Below are 23,653 nucleotides of genomic sequence, written 5' to 3'. Positions count from 1 at the left end.
ATATTCTGCTGGTTTTCTGCTGAAACTCTAGCAGGAAACCAGGCAAATTCCCAGAGAGAGAGCAGAAATCCAGTTATGCCAATTGTCAATCATTTCCAGGCTACCTTTCAGGGAACAAAGCCTTAGTTAATTTTTATAAAGTTAAATGATGGGCAGGGATGGGGCCATGGTGGAGATTTCTACACCGGGAACTCCTGTTTCTGACTCTGTAAGGGGCTTTTTTATGATGGTTGATATGCTATTTAAGTGGAAACCTGGACCCTTGAAGAGAGTTAGTTTTTTAAAAAAAAATAAGAAGTGTGTAGATTGGTCCCTTTGCTCCGAGAATAAAGAGGAACAATGCTGGCATGGCTGACTGGAGACTACTACTACCATCCCCCCTAACAGCACCACCAGAACCCAAGTCAAAGTTTCCAAGGGGATGGGGTTGAAGGAAGGGGCGGGGAAGCTGGCAATGGCAATACAATGTCCATTATGGCATTTGGAACCACTGATCCCATGTTTTTTTTAAAACAAACAATTTTTAATGAGGTATTTTTGGCATAACAAACAACCACAGTACAAAAACAAGAGTACAAAGAACAGTAATCAAAAAGCAACTGCTGACATCCGCCCCTCCAAGGCCCGCCTATTTAACCCCCTACTTTATACTACCCTAACCACCTCCCCCGCTGACGATTAATTCTCCGCAAAGAAGTCAATGATTGGTTGCCACCTCCGGGCGAACCCTGACACTGACACTCTAGGGGCAAACATGATCTTTTCTAGGCCGAGAAAGCTCGCCATGTCAGTTGACCAGGCCTCTGACTTTGGAGGCCTAGACTCCCTCCAAGCCAGTAGCATCTGTTGCCGGGCTACCAAGGAGGAAAAGGCCAGAACATCTGCCTCTGTCTCCTCCCGAACACCCGGGTCTTCCAACACCCCAAAGTCGCTACCCCTGGACTCGTTGCCACCCTTGTCTTCAATACCCTGGACATGACTTCCGCGAACCCTTGCCAATATTCCCTAATTTTTCGGCATGCCCAGAACATGTGGATATGGTTTGCTGGTCCACCCGCACACCTGACACACTTGTCGTCCACCCCAAAGAATCTACTCATCCGGGCCGCTGTTACGTGCGCCCGGTGCACCACCTTAAATTGGAACAAGCGGAGCCTTGCGCATGTAGTGATCGTGTTGACCCTGCTCAGCGCCTCTGCCCACAGGCTGTCTTCCATCTCACCCCCCAGTTCCTCCTCCCACTTACGCTTCAGCTCTTCGATACGAGTCTCCTCCGCCTCCATTAACTTTTTGCAGATGTCCGATACACTCCCCTCCACTACCCATTGCCTGGACACTACCCCATCTTGAACCCCTCTTCGTGGCAGGGGTTGAAAGGATGATACCTGCCTGTGCAGAAAGTCCCGCACCCGAAGATATCTAAAATCATTCCCTGCTGCCAACCCAAACTTCTCCTCCAGCGCCCTCAAGCTGGGGAAGCTCCCTTCCAGAAACAGGTCCCCCATCTTCTCAATCCCACCCCCCCCTTTACCATACCCCAAATCCCCCATCTAGGCTCCCAGGAGCAAACTGATGGTTGTCACATATTGGGGACCAAATTGATGCACCCACTGCACCAACGTACCTCGTCCACTGACCCCAGATCATCAGGGCCGCCACCACCTCGGGACAGGTAGAATATCTCTACCATGGGAACGGCAATGGTGCCGTTATCAGCGCCCCCAAGCTGGTGCCCCTGCATGAGGCTGCTTCCATCCGCTCCCAATCCACCCCTGTCCCCACTTCCTTATCATCGCAATATTGGCCGTGCAGTAATAATTACTAGAATTTTGCAGGGCCAGCACCCTCTCCACCTCTCGAGTATCACTTTCTTCACCCGTGGGGACTTACCCGCTCAAACAAAGCCCAAAATAATTTTGTTGATTCTCTTTTTTTTTTTAAAAGGACCGCGGGATGAAAATTGGGAGGCATCGGAACACAAATAAAAATCTCGGCAATATCGTCATCTTAACCGACTGCACCCTCCCCGCCAGTGGGAGCGCAACCCATCTGTGAAACTCGCCTCTCATCTGCTCAACCAGACGGGACACGTTCAACTTGTGTAACCTACCCCAGTCGCGCGCCACTTGTAACCTGATAAGACCATCAATTCACGCGACACGTAGTTAGAAATGAACAGTGGTTTTAATCATCTTACAACAGAGCCTGACTGTGACGAGATGAACTCCAGATGAACTGGCAGGCAGGCTCTCAGCATCAACCTTTATACTTCTGGTTAGGGGGAGGAGCCATGGGTGGAGCCATGGGCGGAGCCAAAGGTGGAGCCCAGTACAAGTTCGTCATCTCCCCCTATGGGTAGAGCCGTGCAACTACACGAGATCCAATACAATATACAGGCTCAACACATGTTGTACAATACAGTGTGAATTATTAGTATTTATAATTCACCACATTCACCCCCTGTAAAAAAAATCAATCCGGTGCGGGTGATGGTTTACAGATCGAGTCTGTCCGGTGGTCGAGTTGTCCGTTGTGGTCGGCGGAGCACCGGGGTTGCAGCCCCTTCTTGTGGCTGGATGATCACGGTCGGTTAGGGTATGATGGCAGACTCCGGGGGAGATTCTGTCCGAGCTTCGTACCCTTCTAGTTCGACTGGGGAGTGGGGGCGCTGGAAGCTTGCGGGTGCGGGCGTGCAGAACATGTGTAGCGAACTGGTAGGCGCAGGGGCGTGGCGAGTTGGATGGGATGTAGTGTGAGGGGTACCTCGGCGGTGGTAGTGGTGGGGTTTGATCCTGCAGGTGCTAGGTCCCGGAGGGATACGGTATCCTGACGGCCGTCAGGGTACTTTATGAAGGCATATTGGGGGTTCGAGTGTATTAGAAGCACTTTTTCTACGAGTGGGTCAGTTTTGTGTGCCCTGACGTGCTTCCGGAGGAGTACTGGGCCCGGTGTCTTCAACCATGCCGGGAGCGAAGCCCCCGTGGTAGTGCCCCTGGAAAAAATAAAGAGCCGCTCATGTGGGGTCTGGTTGGTGGCGGTGCATAAGAGGGACCTAATAGTGTGGAGCGCGTCTGGCAGGACTTCCGGCCAATGGGAGATCGGGAGATTCCTGGACCGGAGGGTCAGTAGGACGGTCTTCCAGACCGTCGCATTCTCCCTTTCCACCTGCCTGTTCCCCCTGGGGTTATAGCTGGTAGTCCTGCTCGAGGCGATGCCCTTGTCGAGCAGGTACTGACGCAGCCCGTCGCTCATAAAGGACGAACCCCGGTCACTGTGTACATAGCTGGGGAAACCAAACAGGGTGAAGATACTATGCAGGACCCTAAAGACTGTGTGGGAGGTCATATCGGGGCACGGGATAGCAAAAGGGAATCGGGAGAACTCGTCGATGACATTGAGGAAGTACACATTCTGGTTAGTCGAGGGGAGTGGCCCTTTGAGATTGATGTTCAAAGGGCCTAGAAACCTTGACCAGGTGGGCCCTGTCTGGTCTGTAGAAGTGAGGTTTCCACTCCGCGCAGATCGGGCAATCCCTGGTGACGGCTTTTACCTCCTCAGTGGAGAAAGGCAGATTTTGGGCTTTAATGTAGTGGGCGAGCCGGGTGACCCGGGTGGCAGAGGTCATTGTGGATGGCTTTTAAGCGGTCGCTCTGTTTGCTGGCGCACGTGCCACGGGACAGGGCATCTGGGGGCTCGTTGAGCTTCCGCGGTCGATACACGATATCGTATTTGTAGGTGTTCGATCCTCCACCTCAGAATATTATCATTTTAATTTTGCCCCATTGCGAGTTGTCAAACATGAAGGCAACCAATCTTTGGTCGGTGATGAGGGTTAACCTCCTACCTGCGAGGTAGTGCCTCCAGTGACGTATAGCCTCCACAATGGCTTGTGCTTCTTTTTCGACCGAGGAGTGTCGAAGTTCCGAAGCGGGGAGGGTTCGGGAGAAAAATGCGACTGATCTCCTTGCCTGATTTAATGTGGCTGCAAGAGCTACCTCTGAGGCATCGCTCTCAACCTGAAAGGGGACGGATTCATCCACTGCCCGCATGGCCGCCTTTGCGATGTCCTCCTTGATGCAGTTGAAGGCCTGGTGAGCCTCAGCTGACAGGGGAAAAAGTGTGGCCTTAAAGAGTGGGCGCGCTTTGTCTGCATATTGAGGGACCCACTGGGCGTAGTATGAAAAGAATCCCAGGCACCGTTTGCGGGCCCTGGGACAATAAGGGAGAGGGAGTTCTAAGAGGGGGCATACGGTCCGGGTCGGGGCCCAGGACTCCGTTTCCCACGACATAGCCGAGGATGGCTAGTCTGGTCGTGCGGAAAACGCATTTCTCCTTGTTGTAAGTGAGATTGAGCTTCAGGGCGGTCTGGAGAAATCGATTGAGGTTGGCATCGTGGTCCTGCTGGTCATAGCCGCAGATGGTGACGTTATCCAAGTACGGAAACGTGGCCCGCAGTCCGTACTGGTCCACCATTCGGTCCATTGCTCGTTGGAACACTGAGACCCTATTCGTGACGCCTAAGGGAACTCGGAGGAAGTGGAAGAGGCGGCCATCGGCCTCGAACGCCGTGTATTGGCGGTCCTCCGGGCGAATTGGGAGCTGATGGTATGCAGACTTCAGATCCACCGTGGAGAAGATGCGGTACTGGTGAGGAAGTAAGCAAACGAATATGCTGGACAGTAGGACCCTGAGGGTAATAAGCTCACAGACAGAGAACAAAGGGATGAGCAAAGCATGGCTCGGGGGATGGTAGCCTCGTAGAGTGAATGGTGAAAAGGATGTTGGGTAACAAGAGGCCCAGGATAAGTGAGCCAATTAGGATATATGACCAGGTCAGGAGGTGTGTAAAATGACCAATGGGAAGTTTGTATGCGAACCTTGATGTAATTTGAAGTATATCTCCAGTGTTCCTTTGTCCTGATGTTCTCTTTATCCTGGGCTCTCAGAAGACAGTGTGTGTGTCCTGAGGTCCTATGGATTGAGTCAGCCTTGCAAGTTAGTTATTATTAAATGATATGATACCTGCAAATCCATCTCAGATTTTATTGAATCCAGACTGACAGCAAAATAATCAGGAATTGACACTGGGCGATCTGGTTCACCATGTCTGCAATCCTGGGGAGGGGGTACGCGTCGAGGAGCATAAACCGATTAACAGTCTGACTATAATCTACACAGAATTTTCCCCCGGTCTTGATGACCACAGGGGCTCTCCAGGGGCTGTTACTGGCCTCTATGATCCCCTCACGTAGGAGCCTCCGGATCTCGGTTCGGATAAACACCCTGTCCTGTAGGCTGTACCGCCTGCTGCGAGTGGCTATGGGTTTACAGTCCGGAGTGAGATTGGCAAGAGAGGAGGGGGGGGGGGGGGGGGGGGGGGGGGAGATTCGCAGCATGGCTAGGCTGCAGATAGTGAGTGGGGGTAGAGGTCCGCCGAAGCTGAGGGTGAGACTCTCGGGATTGCACTGAAAATCGAGTCCCAGTAAGAGTGGGGCGCAGAGATCGGGCAGGACGTATAGTTGAAAATTAGAGTAACAAGCGCCTTGGATCGTTAGGGTCGCGACAGTGCGCCCTTGGATGTAAACAGAGTGGGAGCCCAAAGCGAGGGAGATAGTTTGCCATGCAGGAAAAACAGGGAGCGAACAGCGTCTTACCAGATCCGAGTGTATGAAGCTCTCGGTGCTCTTGGAGTCGAAGAGTCACGGTGTACTGTACCCGTTGACTTGAACGGTCGTCAATGAGTTGTGGAGGTGTTTTGTACGCGACTGGTCCAACGTGACTGCGCCGAGTGGCGGGTAGTCGGCAGCTCGGTCCGCTGCGTTTGGGTGGCCCCGTGGTGAACGCCCGCTGAGGTCGCAGTCTTCGATCAGATTTTCTGAATATGGAGAGGATAGAGCCCAAGATGGCCGCCCCCGTGGATCGCACGTGGCGGGCGGCGAGGAAGATGGCGTGCAAGATGGCGGCCCCCATGAGTCGCACGTGGTCGGCCGTGTGGTGGGGGTCCGCCAAGAAGGTGGCCCCCATGGGTCGCACGTGGTGGGCGGGGGCGGAGACGAGGTATAGGCTGCAGCGTTACGGGACCTGCAAATTCAGAGAACGAGTGCTTTGAGCCACGGGAGGGTTAGAGGCTGGGGCTTTCTTCGCCAGACACACTCTGGCATAGTGGCCTTTGCGACCGCAGCTTCTGCAGGTCGTGTTGCGGGCCGGGCAGTGCTGCCGCGGGATCTGGGGCTGGCCACAAAAGTGGCAGGCTGGGGCAGCATAGTGGCTGGGTGGCCGAGCGGCGCAGGCCTGGGGCAATCGCTGGTCGGGGGCCCATGACGGGGTCGCGGAGTCCGCAGGGAACGAGGTGAGGCTGCAAAACGAGACCTCCATAGTCGTAGCGAGTTCAACAGTGTCTTCTAAATTTTGGGCCCCCTTCTCAAGCAGTCGCTGACGCATGTAATTAGATCTGAGGCCTGCAACAAAGACATCGCGGACAGCAAGTTCCCCATGTTCAGCAGCATTTACAGCCTGGTAATTACAGTCCCGGGATAAGGCTTTTAAGTCTCTTAGAAATTCTTCTAGCGATTCTGTGGGGCGCTGGCGGAGAGTCGTAAAAACGTGGCGCGCGTAGACCTCATTGACGGACCTCACGTACATTCTGTTGAGTAGGGCCAGGGCCTCTGTATATGAGCCGGTACAATTTAACTGAGTAGATATACGATGGATCACCCTTGCGTGCAGTAGGCTGAGTTTCTGCTCCTCCGTCGTTTCTGTGGTGCTTGCTTCAGCCAGGTAGGCCTGAAAACATCGGAGCCAATGTGAAAATATTTCTTTCACCTCTGCATCCTGTGGATCGAGTTCCAGTCGATCAGGTTGGAGGGCTGATTCCATAGTCGCTCCTTACTGTTTCTTAAGACGATTCAATTGATGAGACCATCAATTCACGTGACACGTGGTTAGAAGTGAACAGTGGTTTTAATCGTCTTACAACAGAGCCTGCCTGTGGCGAGATGAACTCCAGATGAACTGGCAGGCAGGCTCTCCACATCAACCTTTATACATCTGGTTAGGGGAGGAGCCATGGGCGGAGCCAAGGGCGGAGCCCAATACAAGCTCCGCATTTCCCCCTATGGGTAGAGCTGTGCAACTACACGTGATCCAATACAATATACAGGCTCAACACATGTTGTACAATACAGTGTGGATTATTAGTATTTATAGTTCACCACATATCCCCAGATATCTAAAATTGTCTCCCACTAACCTGAACGGTAACTCCCCCAGCTGGCCCTCCTAACCTCTTGCCTGGACTACAAACATCTCACTCTTCGACATATTCAATTTGTATCCCAAAAACCGGCTAAAATTCTCCAGAATCGCCATAATCTCCCTCATCCCTGCTCCTGGATCTGCTACATATAGGAGTAAGTCATCCACATACAGATACCTTATGCTCCACGCCCCTCCCAACCAGCCCTTTCCAGCACCTAGAAGCTCTCAAGAGCAATTGCAATTGCAGTGGGGAGAGGGGACATCCCTGTCTTGTCCCCGGCGCAGCCTAAAATAGTCTGAGGTTGTCTTATTCGTCCTTACACTGGCTTCCGGGACCTGGTACAACAGCCTGACCCAGTCAATAAAGCACAGCCTGACCCAGTCGATAAAGCCACTGATCCCATGTTAATTATGTAACATTTGCTGATCCTTGTGTTAGTGATTCCATCCTGTGGGTATTTTGGATCCTATATTTTTGAATGCTTTGTTTATTACCAGTAAAACAAGAACTGGAAAAATTAGATGTACATGATTACTGCTGAAAGTTAAGTCCTGGCCAATATGTAGCATGCCATTATTTATTCATTATATGGGTTTAAAATGCCTTTGTACAGTATCAAAATTCATCCTACCTATGGATTAAATGATCGGCTGATGTTGCTTCCCTGGTTCTGTAAAGTCACCAGGATGTCATCAATCTTTTCCATGTTCTGTTCAGCAGTAATGGCAGATGATAGTTGCCGTGTATCAGTCAGCTGTGGGAGGAGCGTAGAAACAGCTTGTCCTTCAGTCTGTGCCTGCGTTGGCTGGTTTATCACACGTAGTTGATCAGACAAAGTAGATGGTCCAGTTGGGCATGGTTGAGATACATTCGTTATGCTCATTAACTGTCCACAATCTGTGTAAATAGGATTTTGGATATATTTCTGCAGTCATTTTAAGGTCAACAGATCTTTAATTTTTTTTTATGGCATTTCCCACTCCCTCATCCGCCTTTCCCTGCCTCCATAACTTATTAAAAACCTGTTACATCTCTTCTTCCAGTTCTGATGTAAGGTTGTTGACCTGAAGTGCTAACTCTTTCTCTTACCACAGATGTTGCCTGACCTACTGACACTTTCCAGTTTCTTTTTAAACAAACGTTTTATTAAGGCATTTGTGGTTTTACAACAAAAGATAGAAATACAAATGTAAACATAATTCAGTGCATAACATCCCCCTCCATCTCTCACTGTTCCCTCCTAAGCCAAACAAAAATAACTTAACATCCCCTGCCCCCCTTACCCCCTAACTCACCCCACCTAATTGAATCTGCTAACAGTTTAGTTTTCCCCGAAAAAGTCGATAAACAGCTGCCACCTCCGAACGAACCCCAACACTGATCCTCTCAGGGTGAACTTAAATTTTCTCAAGCCTGAGAAACTCAGCCATGTCGCTAACCCATACCCCTGATTTTGGGGCTCCGGGTCCCTCCATGCTAATAAGATCAGTCTCCGGGCTACCAAGGAGGCAAAGGCCAAAACATCAGCCTCTCTTGTCCCCTGGACTCCAGAGTCTTCCTACACTCCAAAAATCACCACCTCTGGACTCGGTGCCACACTTGTTTTTAGTACCGTGGACATGACATCGGCAAATTCCTGCCAGAATCCCCTGAGCTTCAGACATGCCCAAAACATGCGGACATGATTTGCGGGCCCTCCCGCACACCTCACATCTGTCCTCTACCCCCAAATACTTGCTCATCCGGGCCACCATCATGTGTGCCCGGTGGACCACCTTGAATTGTATCAGGCTGAGCCTGGTACATGATGAGGACGCATTGACTCTGCTCAGAGCATCCTCTCATCGACCCGCCTCGAATCCCTGTCCCAACTCATCTTCTAATTTACGCTTTAACACACCGACCTAGATTTCCTTCCACTCCACAAGTTCTTTATAGATTTCCGATACCCTCCTCCACTTCCACAGACTACCTGGTCCTGTATCCCCTGTGGCGATAGAAGTGGAAAGGTCGGACTTCCAGTTGCGGCTATGACCAGCTAAGTCGCACGTTTGGCGGCTCCTGCTACAAAGGTGTTTTCGGGCCGATTGGAGGGCCCCAACGGCGCTGTAAGGACAAATCCCGGTGGGGGAAGGCTCCCTGAGGAGAACCAGACCAACTTTATGGTCGGTACCCGGAGTGGGGTGGTAAAGAAAAGCAACAGCAGCTCCCCAAAAAAAGCGGGGGAAGACGACCAAAATGGCGGCCGGTGGCGCACCCGAGGAATGGAGGAAATGGGCGGAGGAGCAGCAGGCCGCTCTCCTGCGCTTCTTTACGGAGCTGAAAATGGAGCTCTTGGAGTCAATGAATGCGACGACCACCAGGCTGATGGGAGCCCAGGCGACCCAAGAGGCGTCGATTCGGGAGCTGCAGCAGGAGATGACTGTTAGGGAGGAGGAGGCCACGGTCCTCGTGGGAAAGGTAGAGGTGCACGAGGCACTCCACCTGAAATGGCAGAGCCGTTTTGAGGAGCTGGATACCCGAATGAAGCGGAAGAACCTGAGGATCTTGGGCCTGGCAGAAGGCCTGGAGGGGTCAGACCTTCCGGGATACGTAGCAGAAATGCTGAGCTCCCTGATGGGGGCAGGGGCCGTCCCTTCGCCCCTGGAGCTGGAAGAGGCCTACAGGGTCATGGCTAGGAAGCCAAGAGCAAATGAGCCCCCGAGGGCGGTGCTGGTGCGGTTCCAGCGACTCAGCGATCGTGAGAGAGTGCTGGAGTGGGCCAAGAGGGAAAGGAGCAGCAAGTGGGAGAATTCGACGGTGAGGGTCCACCAGGACTGGAGTGCGGAGGTGGCTAAGCGGCGGGCCCGGTACAACCGGACGAAGGCGGTGCTACATGCAAAACGGATCAGGTTCGGAATGCTGCAGCCAGCGCGCTTGTGGGTCACCTACAGGAACCAACACCACTATTTTGAGTCCCCAGAGGAGGCGTGGGCCTTTGTACAGGAAAGAGAAACTGGACTCGAATTAGACCCAGGGGATACTTGGCGGCCGTAGCCGCTCGGGTACTTTCAGCTGAACAAGCGGTTTTTTTTTCCGGCTGGGTCGGAACTGGGCAACTCTTATCGGAACGGTTTCCTTTTTTTTTCTTTCTTCTTTCCTTGTTTGGATCTTGAACTCTTGCTTTGGGTTTTTCTTCTGATGTTTTTTCCCCCCTTTGCCAACTTCCCTTAGTTATTGTTATTATGGTTATTTATGGTTATTTATACTGTTTGGTAGAGGGCGACTGTTAAGTACATTGTTATTTGTTATCTATCTGTTATTTATAATGTTAAGTTGGGGAGGCGGGACGGGGGGGAGAGCAGATCGGGGATATGGGCTCCTAGGGGGGGTTCTTTACAGGCATGGACGGGGACGGGGGTGGAACTGAAGATGGCGGGGTGGGGTGTGGCAGGGCGAAAGCGCGGGCTTTCCTCTGTTTTCCCGCGCGCGGGGCAGAGGAGGGGGGAGGGGAGGAGTGCGGGGCGTGGCTAGCAATGGCGACCTTTCCCGCGTTGGAGCGGGGCCAGGGAGGAGTGGCAAGGGGGGGGAGGCCCCCCCCCCCCCCCGAGCCGGGGGGAGTCGGAGTGTGGCAGGAGCAGCCGGGTCAGCGTAAACCAGCTGACTTACGGGAGTACGATGGAGGGTACATCGCGGCTAGGAGGGGTCCTAGCCTTGGGGGGGGGGGGGGGGGGGGGGGTTAGGGAGGGACACCGGGTTGCTGCTGGAAAGACCAGAAATGGGAAGTGGAGGACTGGAGAGGTGGGGGGAGGGGGCCATCGCCATGGGGAGCGGGTCAGAAGGGGAGGGTCGACCCGGGGCGGGCAGGGAACAGGACATGGCTAATCGGCAGGGGAAGGGGGCGGGTCGTCCCGCGACCCGGCTGATCACTTGGAACGTGAGGGGGCTGAATGGGCCGGTCAAGAGACCAAGGGTATTCTCACACCTGAAGGGACTGAAGGCTGACGTAGCAATGTTACAGGAGACCCATTTGAAGGTAGTGGACCAGGTTCGCCTGAGAAGGGGGTGGGTGGGACAGGTGTTCCACTCTGGATTGGACGCAAAGAACCGGGGGGTGGCGATCCTGGTGGGAAAGAGGGTGTCGATCGTGGCGGAGGAGGTGGTGGCGGATAAGGAGGGTAGGTATGTGATAGTGAAGGGTAAGCTGCAGGGGGAGAAAGTGGTGATGGTCAACGTATATGCCCCGAACTGGGATGACGCGGGTTTTATGAGGCGCCTATTGGGCCTCATTCCGGGACTGGAGGCAGGGGGCTTGATCATGGGGGGGGACTTTAACACAGTGCTGGACCCCGGGCTAGACAGATCGAGCTCAAGGACCAATAGGAGGCCGGCAGCGGCAGAAGTGCTGAGGGGGTACATGGAGCAGATGGGAGGAGTAGACCCATGGAGGTTTGGTAGGCCGAGGGCGAGGGAGTATTCCTTTTTCTCCCACGTCCATAGAGTGTACTCCAGAATCGATTTCTTCGTGTTGAGCAGGGGGCTGATCCCGAGGGTACGGGAAGCTGAGTACTCGGCCATTGCGATCTCTGATCATGCACCACATTGGGTGGATGTGGAAATGGGGGAGGTGCGGGACCAGCGCCCGTTGTGGCGGCTGGATGTGGGGCTGTTAGCGGACGACGAGGTGTGTAAAAGGGTCCGGAAGAGCATTGAGAGCTATCTGGACTTGAATGACACGGGTGAGGTGCAGGTGGGGATGGTCTGGGAGGCCCTGAAGGCAGTGATCAGGGGAGAGCTGATCTCCATAAGGGCACACAGAGAAAGAAAGGAGAGGCAGGAGAGGGAGAGGCTGGTGGGGGAGCTATTGGAAGTGGATAGGAGATATGCGGAGGCACCAGAGGAGGGGCTGCTGGGAGAACGGCGCAGCCTGCAGGTCAAGTTCGACCTGCTGACCACCAGGAAGGCAGAGACGCAGTGGAGAAGGGCACAGGGCGCGGTATATGAGTATGGGGAAAAGGCGAGCAGGATGCTGGCACACCAGCTTCGCAAACGAGATGCGGCTAGGGAGATTGGGGGAGTGAAGGAGAGGGGCGGGAAGGTAGTGCAGAAGGGGCAAGAAGTGAATGGGGTCTTCAGGGATTTTTACAAGGAGTTGTATTGGTCTGAGCCGCTGACGAGGAGAGGGGGAATGGAGGGCTTCCTAAACAAATTGAGGTTCCCAAGGGTCCAGGAGGGGCTGGTAGAAGGGCTGGGGGCGCCAATAGGGCTAGAGGAGCTAGTCAAGGGAATAGGTCAGATGCAAGCGGGGAAGGCGCCGGGGCCAGATGGGTTCCCGGTGGAATTCTACAAGAAAAATGTGGACTTGGTGGGACCGGTACTGGTACGAGCCTTTAATGAGGCGCGAGAGGGGGGGGTTCTGCCCCCGACAATGTCGCAGGCTCTGATCTCCCTGATATTGAAGCGGGATAAAGACCCCGTGCAGTGCGGGTCCTACAGGCCTATCTCGCTTCTGAACGTGGATGCCAAGTTGCTGGCAAAGATCCTGGCAGCTAGAATAGAGGATTGTGTGCCGGGGTAATCCATGAGGACCAGACGGGGTTCGTGAAGGGGCGGCAGCTCAACACGAACGTGCGGAGATTGCTGAATGTAATTATGATGCCGGCAGTGGGGGGGGAGGCTGAGATAGTGGTAGCGCTGGACGCGGAGAAGGCATTCGATAGGGTGGAGTGGGAGTACCTGTGGGAGACGTTGGAACGGTTTGGGTTTGAGGAAGGGTTTATTAAGTGGGTGAAGTTGCTCTACTCGGCCCCGACGGCGAGTGTAGTGACAAACGGGAGGAGGTCGGAGTATTTCGGGCTCCAGGCAGGGATGTCCCCTATCCCCCTTACTTTTCGCACTGGCGACTGAACCGTTGGCGATGGCACTGAGGGGTTCAGGGGGGTGGAGAGGACTGACTAGGGGAGGGGAGGAACATAGGGTATCGCTGTATGCGGATGATCTACTGCTGTACGTGGCAGACCCAGAAGGGGGAATGCCGGAGATAATGGAACTATTAGCAGAGTTTGGGGACTTTTCGGGGTACAAACTAAATTTGGGCAAAAGCGAGGTTTTTGTGATACACCCGGGGGACCAGGGAGAGGGTATTGGGAGACTCCCCTTCAAGCGAGCAGGAAAGAGCTTTAGGTACTTAGGGGTGCAGGTGGCAAGGAACTGGGGGACCCTCCACAAGTTGAACTTTTCCAGGCTGGTGGAACAGATGGAGGAGGAATTTAAGAGGTGGGACATGGTACCGCTGTCGCTGGCGGGGAGGGTGCAGTCAATCAAAATGACGGTCCTCCCAAGGTTCCTGTTTTTATTTCAGTGCTTGCCCATCTTCCTCCCTAGGGCCTTCTTCAAAAAGGTGACGAGTAGCATCATGAGCTATGTGTGGGCGCACGGCACCCCAAGGGTGAGGAGGGTCTTTTTGGAGCGGAGTAGGGACAGTGGAGGGCTGGCACTACCCAATCTCTCGGGGTATTACTGGGCGGCAAATGTGTCAATGGTGCGCAAGTGGATGATGGAAGGGGAGGGGGCAGCTTGGAAACGAATGGAGAGGGCGTCCTGTGGCAACACAAGCCTGGGGGCCCTAGTAACGGCACCATGGCCGCTCCCCCCCACGAGGTACACCACGAGCCCGGTGGTGGCGGCCACCCTCAAGATATGGGGGCAGTGGAGGCGACACAGGGGGGAAATGGGAGGTCTGTTGGCGGCGCCAATAAGAGGGAACCATAGATTCATCCCGGGGAACATCGACGGGGGATTTCACAGCTGGTACAGGGTGGGCATACGGCAGCTGAAGGACCTGTTTATAGAGGGGAGGTTTGCGAGCCTGGGAGGGCTGGAGGAGAAGTTTGAGCTCCCCCCGGGAAACATGTTCAGATATTTACAAGTGAAGGCATTTGCTAGGCGGCAGGTGGAGGGGTTCCCCCTGCTCCCCAGTAAGGGGGCGAGTGATAGGGTGCTCTCGGGGGTCTGGGTCGGAGGGGGAAAGATATCAGACATCTACAAGATAATGCAGGAGGCGGAAGAAGCATCAGGGGAGGAGCTGAAAGCCAAGTGGGAAGGGGAGCTGGGAGAGCAGATAGAAGACGGGACGTGGGCGGATGCACTGGAGAAGGTCAATTCTTCCTCCTCGTGTGCGAGGCTGAGCCTCATTCAATTTAAGGTGCTGCATAGAGCTCACATGACAGGGACAAGGATGAGCCGGTTCTTTGGGGGTGAGGACAGGTGTGTCAGATGTCTGGGAAGCCCAGCGAACCATGTGCATATGTTCTGGGCATGTCCAGTGCTGGAAGGGTTCTGGAAGGGGGTGGCAAGGACGGTGTCGAAGGTGGTGGGGTCCAGGGTCAAACCAGGATGGGGACTTGCGATCTTTGGGGTCGGGGTAGAACCGGGGGTACAGGAGGCTAGGGAGGCCGGAATACTGGCCTTTGCGTCCCTAGTGGCTCGACGAAGGATATTAATTCAATGGAAGGACGCGAGGCCTCCAAGCGTTGAAACTTGGATTAACGATATGGCTAGCTATATTCAGCTAGAAAGGATCAAATTTGCCCTGAGAGGGTCGGTACAGGGATTCTCCAGGCGGTGGCAACCTTTCCTTGACTTTTTAGATCAGAGATAGACGTTCAGGGTCGTGGCAGCAGCAACCCCGGGGGGAGGCAGCAAGGGTCGTGGGGGGACATGCACGACTGTAACGCGGGCAAGTCTGCTCGCTGCTCATGTCTGAAACTGTAGGCTGCCTTGTTTGTTAAGTTGTTGCTTGGGGGGGGGGGGGGGGGGGGGGGGAGGACTGGTGCGCGCGAGAGGGCGGGCGAGGGAGGGATATTTGCCTAGAGGGATTGTGTTGTAAATAATTTAAAAATTAGTAGGGGTAAATGTTTGTATGGAAAAACTCTTTCAATAAAAATTATTTTAAAAAAAAAGAAGTGGAAAGGTCGACAACTGCCTTTGCACAAAAACCCTCACCTGTAGATAACAAAATCCAGCCCCCCCACGGCAATTCAAACTCCCCTCTTCCAGATCCTCCAAACAGGGAAAGCTCCCATAAATAAAAGATCTCCCAGCCTCTCAATCCCTGCTACCTCTGAAACCCCCATCTATCCTCCCTGGGACACGGTGAAATAGATAAATTGGAGCTCACACCAACGCTCCCTCCAGTCCCCTATGCTTCCACCACTGCCCCCAAACTCTCAGGGCCGTCACTACCACTGGGCTTGTGAAGTACCTGGCCGGCTAGAATAGCAGAGGGCCGTTACCAGTGCTCCTAAACTTGTGCCCCTGCATGATGACGCCTCTACCTGCTCCCACACCGACCCCTCCCTCACTACCCACTTCCTGATCATGGCTATATTTGCCGCCCAGTAGTAGTTCCTGAAGTTCAGCAGTGCCAACCCCCCACCCCACCTCGGCTCCGCTCCAGCAGCACGTTCTACATTCACGGGATTTAACCCGCCCACACAACTGAGAGATCACCGCATTCACCTGCTTAAAAAAGACCTTTGGTAAAAAAAATAGGGAGGCATTCGAAACATACAAAAGTTTCAAGAGAACCGTCATTTTTATCCTCCCCGCCAGTGACAACGGGAGCATGTCCCTCCTCCAGACGTTCTCCTTCATTTGCTCAACTAACTGGGTCAAAAGGCAGCATGCTGGCACAGTGGGTTAGCCCTGCTGCCTCACGGCGCCGAGGTCCCAGGTTTGATCCCGGCTCTGGGTCACTGCCCATGTGGAGTTTGCACATTCTCCCCATGTCTCGTGGGTTTCGCCCCCACAACCGAAAGATGTGCAGGGTAGGTGGATTGGCCAGTTGAAGCTGAGCCAGGCTACTGTAACTTGCTTGCTTTTGAATTCTACATGTCTATTTATAAGGCTCAGGATCTTGTATGCTTCAATAAATTGATTCTCAACCTACCCTGTCACCATCAATGATTTATGCACACATACCACCCCATGAGTCTCTGTTCCTGCATCCCCTTCAGAATGGTATCCTTTATTTTACATTGCCTCCTCCTCCTACTAAAAACATATTCCTTCTTGCTCCTTCCAAAAACGTACCCTTCGCACTTCTCTGCTCAACATTTCCTCCAGTCTATCACTAAGTTTTATATCTTCTGCAAACTTTGAAATTGTATCCAACATACCCAGGTCTCAGTCATGAATATAGATCAAGAAAAACAGCGATCATAAATCAACCACAATCTGCAACTTCATAGTCCAGCATATTTTTCTCCACCACTAACATCAAACCACTGGATATAGCCTGCTTCAATGATGAATGCAGGAGGGCATGCCAGGGGCAGTGCCAGGCATACCTAAAGGAGACGTCCTAACCCGGTGAAGCTACCTGACTACTGGCATGCTGAGCAGTGTGGAATAGGCAAAACTAAGCAATCCAACAACTAATGGTTCAGGGGCGGAATTCTCTGTCGGCTGACGCCGGAATCGCGAAAAACAATTGGACGGAGAATCGGTTCTGATGCCAAAATCACAGCGGGTGCCAATTTCACAGCAAACCTCAATTCTCCGTCGCCTCGTCCACGGCGTCAATGCGTTCCAGAATGCATATACAGTAAATACCATTTGCATATCATTTGCATATCAGGGGCTGTTTAGCACAGGGCTAAATCGCTGGCTTTGAAAGCAGACCAAGCAGGCCAGCAGCACGGTTCGATTCCCGTAACAGCCTCCCCGAACAGGCGCCGGAATGTGGCGACTAGGGGCTTTTCACAGTAACTTCATTTGAAGCCTACTCGTGACAATAAGCGATTTTCATTTTTATTTCATTAGCGGGCCTGATCCGGTATTCTCCAGGGCCTCCGCGATTCTCTGCCTCTGATGGGCCGAATTCTCAACGGCGGGTTCACTTGTGCTTTGAAAAATAATAAAACCGGCGTCATGGCTGCTGAGGGAGAGAGAGGGGGGTAAAGCGTTCAACATCACCATAGTTTGCTGACACTTGTGCTGATGGCCAGGGGGCGTTCTGCCAGGGGCGGAGGGAGTAACGGGGGCTGGCAGGTGGTGGACTGTGGGGTCGGGGTGGACAGGCAGTGAGCCATGCATCTGCACATGCCACTGACTGCCCATTGTGAACTTAGGGCCACAGGTCATTTGGATGTCCCCTCAGGGCACTCCCCTAGGTACCCTCTGCCAGCCGACCCATCAGTGGGATGAGCGCGCTCCAGCGGAACCAGTGTCCCCTTGTTGGCTGGGATGTGTGTGTGTGGGGATTGTAATGTGTAAATGTGGTTGTAGCTTGTCAGCTTCCGCAGCGTCAATCACAGACCCAGTGAATCCCACACTGTTTTTCATTGGAATGGATTGTGTTCCACTTGGCATCGGTCCGGCGTCAGTTTTGCTGTCGTGAAAGTTGACAAATGCTGGCCTTCGGAGAATCCAGCTCCAGATCCAAGCTCTGCAGTCCTGTCACATCTGGTCATGAATGGTGGTGGTCAATTAGACAACTAACTGGCTCCATAAAAATCACCATCCTCAATGATGAGGGAGCTCAGCACATGCAGTGCAAAAGAAAAAGCAGACGCACTTGTGAACATCTTCAGCCAGAAGTGCCGACTGGACAATCCTTCTCAGCCTCCTTCTGAGGTCCCCAGAACCACAGGTGCCAGTCTTCAGCAAATTCAATTCACCCAACTGATATTATGAATGCACTAGTTACTGCAAAGGCTCTGGGCCTCAACAACATTCTGGGAATAGTACTGAAAACTTGTGTCCCAGAATTAGCCACACTTCTAGCCAGGCTGTTCCTGTGCAATTATTGGCATCTTCCCAGCAATGTGGAAATTTGCACAGCTACGCCATGTACACAAAAAGCTGGACAAATTCAGCCAATTCCTGCCCCATTGGTCTTCTTTCAATCACCAGCAAAATAAACAGCGCTATCAAGCACCACCTACTCAGCAATAACCTCGCTCAATTAGATTCTGCCAGGGCCACTCAACTCCTGACTTCATTTACAACCTTGGTTCAAACATAGACAAAAGAGCTGAACACGAGGCAAGGACTGCCCTCAACACCAAAGCAGCCTTTGATCAAGTATGGCATCAAGAAGCTCTGGCAAAACCAGAGTCAATGGGAATTGTTGGAGTCTATAACAAAAGGAAGATCAAAAGAGAACAATCAGGAAATCACATGAACATTAAATAACTAAAACCCCACCGACCCACCCTCCTTTTTTAACCCCAGAGACCCCCCTCCCCCCCACCGCTGACTTCTTTTTTTTTAGACAATTTTATTGAGGTATCTTTTGGCATTGTAAACAGTAACAATATACATTAGTGCGCAAATACCAATTACAAAAACATAGTGCAAATAACAGTTCCTCTCTCACAAATAGACCCACCTATCCTTCCCCCCTACTCTACACTATTCTACCCTCCCCCCCCCCCCCAGCTGATGATTAGTTCCCCGCGAAGAAGTCGATGAATGATTGCCACCTCCAGGCGAACCCCGATAGTGATCCTCGTGAGGCGAACTTGATTTTTTCCAAGCCGAGAAAGCTTGCCACGTGCGACAGCCATACTTTGGTCTTTGGGGGCTTTGAGTCCCTCCAGGCCAACAGTATTCGTCGCCGGGCTACCAGGGAAGCAAAGGCCACAACGTCAGCCTCTATCCCCTCCTGGATTCCCGGGTCCTCCGACACCCCAACAATCACCACCTCTGGACTCATCGCCACCCTTGTTTTCAGTACCTGGGATATGACGTCCGCAAATCCCTGCCAGTATCCCCTGAGTTTTGGACACGCCCAAAACATGTGGACATGGTTCGCTGGTCCTCCCCCACATCTAGCACACTTGTCCGCCAGCCCAAAGAATTTGCTCATCCGGGCCACCGTCATTTGGGCCCGGCAAACTACCTTGAACTGAATCAGGCCGAGCCTGGCACATGTTGAGGTTGCATTTACCCTCCTCAGAGCGTCTGCCCATAGCCTCCCTCCAACTCCCCACCAAGCTCCTCTTCCCACTCGAGTTCCTCCGTCCCTGTGTCCTCAGCTCCCATTAGCTCCTTATAAATATCCGAGACTCTCCCCTCTCCTACCTCACCCCTGGAAACTACCCTCTTCTGGATCCCCCTTGGTGGAAGACATGGAAAGGACGGGACCTGTCTACATCCGAAATCCGGCACCTGCAAGTACCGAAAGTCATTCCCCCTCGCCAGCCCGAACTTCTCCTCCAGCGCCCTCATGTTCGCGAAGCTCCCTTCCACGAACAAATCGCCCATCCTTCCCACCCCCGCCCTCCGCCCCGCTCGAAACCCTCCGCCCATCTTCCCCGGGACAAATCGGTGGTTGTCACATATTAGGGACAAGACCGACGCTCCCACTTCCCCCGCATGCTTCCTCCATTGGCCCCAAATCTGCAAAGCCACCACCTCTATAGTGGTGGAGTACCTGGCCAGCGGGAGCGACACAGGAGCCGTGACCAGGGCTGCCAAGCTGGTGCCCCTGCACGAAGCAGCCTCCACCCGCTCCCAAACCGACCCCGTACCCACCATCCATTTCCTTATCATGGTTATGTTAGCCGGCCAGTAGTAGTTGCTGAGGTTCGGCAACGCCAGACCCCCCTTGCTACGGTTCCGTTCCAGCATCCCCCTCTTTACCCGCAGGGACTTCCCCACCCAAACAAATCCCAGGATGATTTTATTGATTCTTTTAAAGAAGGACCGCGGAATGAAAATAGGGAGACACTGAAAAATAAACAGGAATCTCGGGAGGATCGTCATCTTCACCGTTTGTACTCTCCCCTCCCCACTAGTGACAGCGGGAGCGCATCCCACCTCCGAAACACGCTCATTTGCTCCACCAGCCTAGACAAATTCAACTTATGCATCTTGCCCCAGTCACACGCCACTTTTATCCTTAAATACCTCAAACCTTCACCAACCATCCTAAACGGTAGCTCCCTCAGCCTATTCTCCTGACCCCTCGCCTGCACCACAAACATCTCGCTTTTTGCCATGTTCAACTTGTCGCACGAAAACTGGCCAAATTCCCCTAGGATTTCCATAATCCCGTCCATCCCTGCCGCTGGATCCGACACGTACAAAAGTAGGTCATCCGCGTAAAGCGAGACCTTGTGTTCTATCGCCCCCCCCCCCGGACTATTCCCTTCCATCCCCTTGCCGCTTTCAGAGCAATTGCCAGCGGTTCTATGGCCAACGCAAACAGCACTGGAGAGAGGGGGCATCCCTGTCTTGTCCCGCGGTATAGTCTAAAATACTCAGATGTCGTCCTGTTCGTCCTTACACCAGCCTTCGGGGCCTGATATAGCAGACTAACCCAGTCCACAAAGCCTGCCCCCCCAAACCGTCCCAGCACCTCCCATAAATAGTCCCACTCCACCCGGTCAAAAGCCTTTTCGGCATCCATTGCCACCACTATCTCCATCTCTCTGCACTCCGTGGGCATCATAATCACATTGAGTAGCCTTCTTAGATTGGCTACTAGCGGTCTGCTCTTTACAAACCTTGTTTGGTCCTCCACAATCACGTCCGGTACCCAGTCTTTGATTCTGGACGCCAGGATCTTGGCCAACAGTTTAGCGTCTACATTAATCAGGGAGATTGGTCTATAGGACCCACAAGCTTCCGGATCTTTATCCTGTTTTCATAAAAGCGAGATGGTGGCTTGCGACACCGTTTGGGGTAGTACCCCATTGTCCCTTGCCTCGTTAAACACCCTAACCAGCAGCGGCCCCACTATCCCGAGAACCTTTTGTAGAACTCCACTGGATACCCGTCTGGCCCCGGGGCTTTACCCGATTGCATGGCCTTCAGGCCCCCCATTACTTCTTCAGCTCTAATCAGGGCCCCCAGCCCCTCCTACCATCCCCCTGCCCACCTTTGGGAAGGTCAGCTCATCTAAGAAGCACCTCATCCCCTCCGGCCCCGTGGGGGGTTCCGAGGCATACAGCTTGCTGTAAAAGTCCAAAAGGTCCCTACTCATAATAAAGAGATCAATACGAGAGTAAACCGTGTGATCATGTGAATAGAACGAGAACTCCTTCCCCGTCGGCCGGCTGATTCTCCAGGGGTCTACCCTCCCCATTTGTTCCATGAACCCTCCAGCCTGTCCATCAGCCTTGATTGTTGCGCCTTCAACTTTCCAATTTCCACGTCCGCTACCGTTTGGAAATCTGCCTGCTCTTCCACTGTCTTCTCCAGTGCCTGGACCTTCTTATCCTGAGCATCCAGCCTCTGGTCCAGTCGCTCCATCGCTTTCTGGAGCGGTTCCAAATTATCCCGCTTCAGTGCTGCGAAGCTCTCTTTCATGACCTTCAGCATGTTGTCCAGTGCTGTTTGGACTGTCCATTCCGTGGTCCATTCGTCGGCCATCTTTCCTCCCACTTGAGCTTCCACACCACCTTTGTTCAGCCCCTTCTTCACCTGTTTTCGCTCGCTTCTGCTCCTTAAGTCCATACAACTATGTATGGATTCAGATCTAGAGTGCTATTGTTTTTCACTCCAGCGCTCAAAAGTTCGAAAAAGTCAGGGGAAAAGGTCTAAAAGTCTGACCGGAGCGAGAGCCACAACCGGAAGTCCCCCGCTGACTTCTTAACTATTCTTGAAGAAGTCTATAAACCGTTTCAATCCCCCCCTCGTCCCTCCCCCCCCCCCGCCGCCCCCCCCCCCCCCCCGCCACCCCCCCACAGATCTCCCATCTCTTCAAATCCTCCTTCACCTGCTCCACCAACCATGCCAAATTATGTAGCTGCTCCCATCTCCGCGTCACCTGAAATGGCAGCTCACCCAACCTCCACTCCTGCTACCTCGCCTGGATCAGAAAGACCTCACTCTTCCTCATGTTTAACTTATACCCAGAGAACCAGCCGAATTACTCAAAAACGTCCATGATCCCCCCAATAACTTCCAATGGGTCCAATATGTAAAGCAACAGATCATGCGCATATAGCGAGACTCTTTGTTCCCCCACCCCCCGGACACTATCCCCTGCCAACCCCATGATGCTCTTAGCGCCATTGCCACTGTATCCATCGCCAAGGCAAAAAGCAACGGGGGAGAGTGGGCATCCCTGCCTCATCCCATGATGCAGCCTGAAATACCCTCAACAATATTCCCATTCTACTGATCAAAGGCCTCCTCCGCCTCCATTGCGACCGCCACCTCTACATTCCGTTCCTCCAAGGACATCATTATAATGTTCAACAAATGCCTAATGTTAGCCGACAGGTGCCTCCCCTTTACAAACCCCATTTCGTCTTCCCCTATCACCCACAGCACACAGTCCTTAACCTGCGGCGCCAAGATCTTTACTGACAACTTGCCATTTACATGCAGCAGTGATATTGACCGGTAGAACCACACTGCTCCGGGTCCTTCTTCAAAATTAAGGATATGGAGGCCTGCAAACACGTTTGGGGGGGGGGGGGGGGGGGTGGGGGAAGAGTAGCTCTCACTTCTCCCTCGCCTCATTAAATGTCCTTACCAGCAAGGTCCCAGGTCACCCAAAAACTTTTATAAGCTATCTGGGCTCAGGACCTTTCCTACCTGCATCGCTCCCATACCCTCCATTGGCTCCATCAGTCCAATGGGTGCTCCCAATCCCTCTACCAGGTCCTCATCCACCTTGGGGAACACCAACCTGTCCACAAAATGTATCATTCCCAATCTCCATCTGGAGTTTCTGCCACTCTTGGAACAACCCAGCTTCCGAGGCCTCAGAGTACCTGTCAACCTTTAGGATCCCATCCACCAGCTGAGCCATCTTTGCCTGCTCTGTGTTGTCCCTGTGTGCCCGTATCAATATAAATGCCCCCCGACCACTGCCTTAAGCGCCTCCCATAACATGGCGGCCGAAGCCTCATCCATATCGTTCAGCTGTACATACCCCCGAATAGCAGCCCTCACCCGCTCATACACCACCTCATCTGCTAACAACGCCAAGTCTAATCATCACTATGGGCGCTGGGCCCACCTCCGCAAGACCATCCAATGAGACCACAATTGCCGAATAGTCCAAAAGTACAAAAATTCCTTTGCCCTCGGCCTCCCAGACCTCCAAGGGTCCACTCCACCCCCCCCCCCCCCCCCACAATGCGCTCCATAAATCCCTTTAGCTCCCCCATCACTGCCGAACCCCCCCCGCCGACTCCAATCTCGGCTCGATAACCTTATTAAAATCCCTCCCTATAATCAGCCAGTGCGAGTCCAGGTCCGGGATCTTCCCCAGCACCCGCCTCATGAATTCGATGTCATCCCAATTTGGGACATAAACGTTCACCAAAACCACTGGCATCCCCTCCAATTTCCCACTCACCATCACAAACTTTCACCCCGAATCTGCTATTATATTCCCCACCTCAAATGCTACCCGCTTATTTGTCAGCACCGCCACCCCACGCGTCT

General features: G+C 53.2%; 1 protein-coding gene across 3 annotated transcripts in view; it reads right to left on the bottom strand.

Moving 5' to 3' along the window:
* The window catches only part of nfat5b (nuclear factor of activated T cells 5b), a 305,599-nt gene that overhangs the window by 12,797 nt on the left and 269,149 nt on the right, over positions 1 to 23,653 (bottom strand). For 2 of the 3 annotated variants that reach the window (XM_038806397.1, XM_038806398.1), the window contains one exon: positions 7,890 to 8,155. The exons of the other annotated variant lie outside the window; for it this stretch is intronic. In XM_038806397.1, coding sequence (XP_038662325.1) covers positions 7,890 to 8,155 — 266 coding nt within the window. The remainder of the gene's footprint in view (positions 1 to 7,889; positions 8,156 to 23,653) is intronic. 3 annotated transcript variants of the gene reach the window in all.

The sequence above is a fragment of the Scyliorhinus canicula genome, chromosome 9 (genome assembly GCF_902713615.1).
Source record: "Scyliorhinus canicula chromosome 9, sScyCan1.1, whole genome shotgun sequence".
Lineage (NCBI taxonomy): Eukaryota > Metazoa > Chordata > Chondrichthyes > Carcharhiniformes > Scyliorhinidae > Scyliorhinus > Scyliorhinus canicula.
Note: the sequence above shows the minus strand (reverse complement) of the source record. Positions and strands in the feature narration are given on the sequence as shown.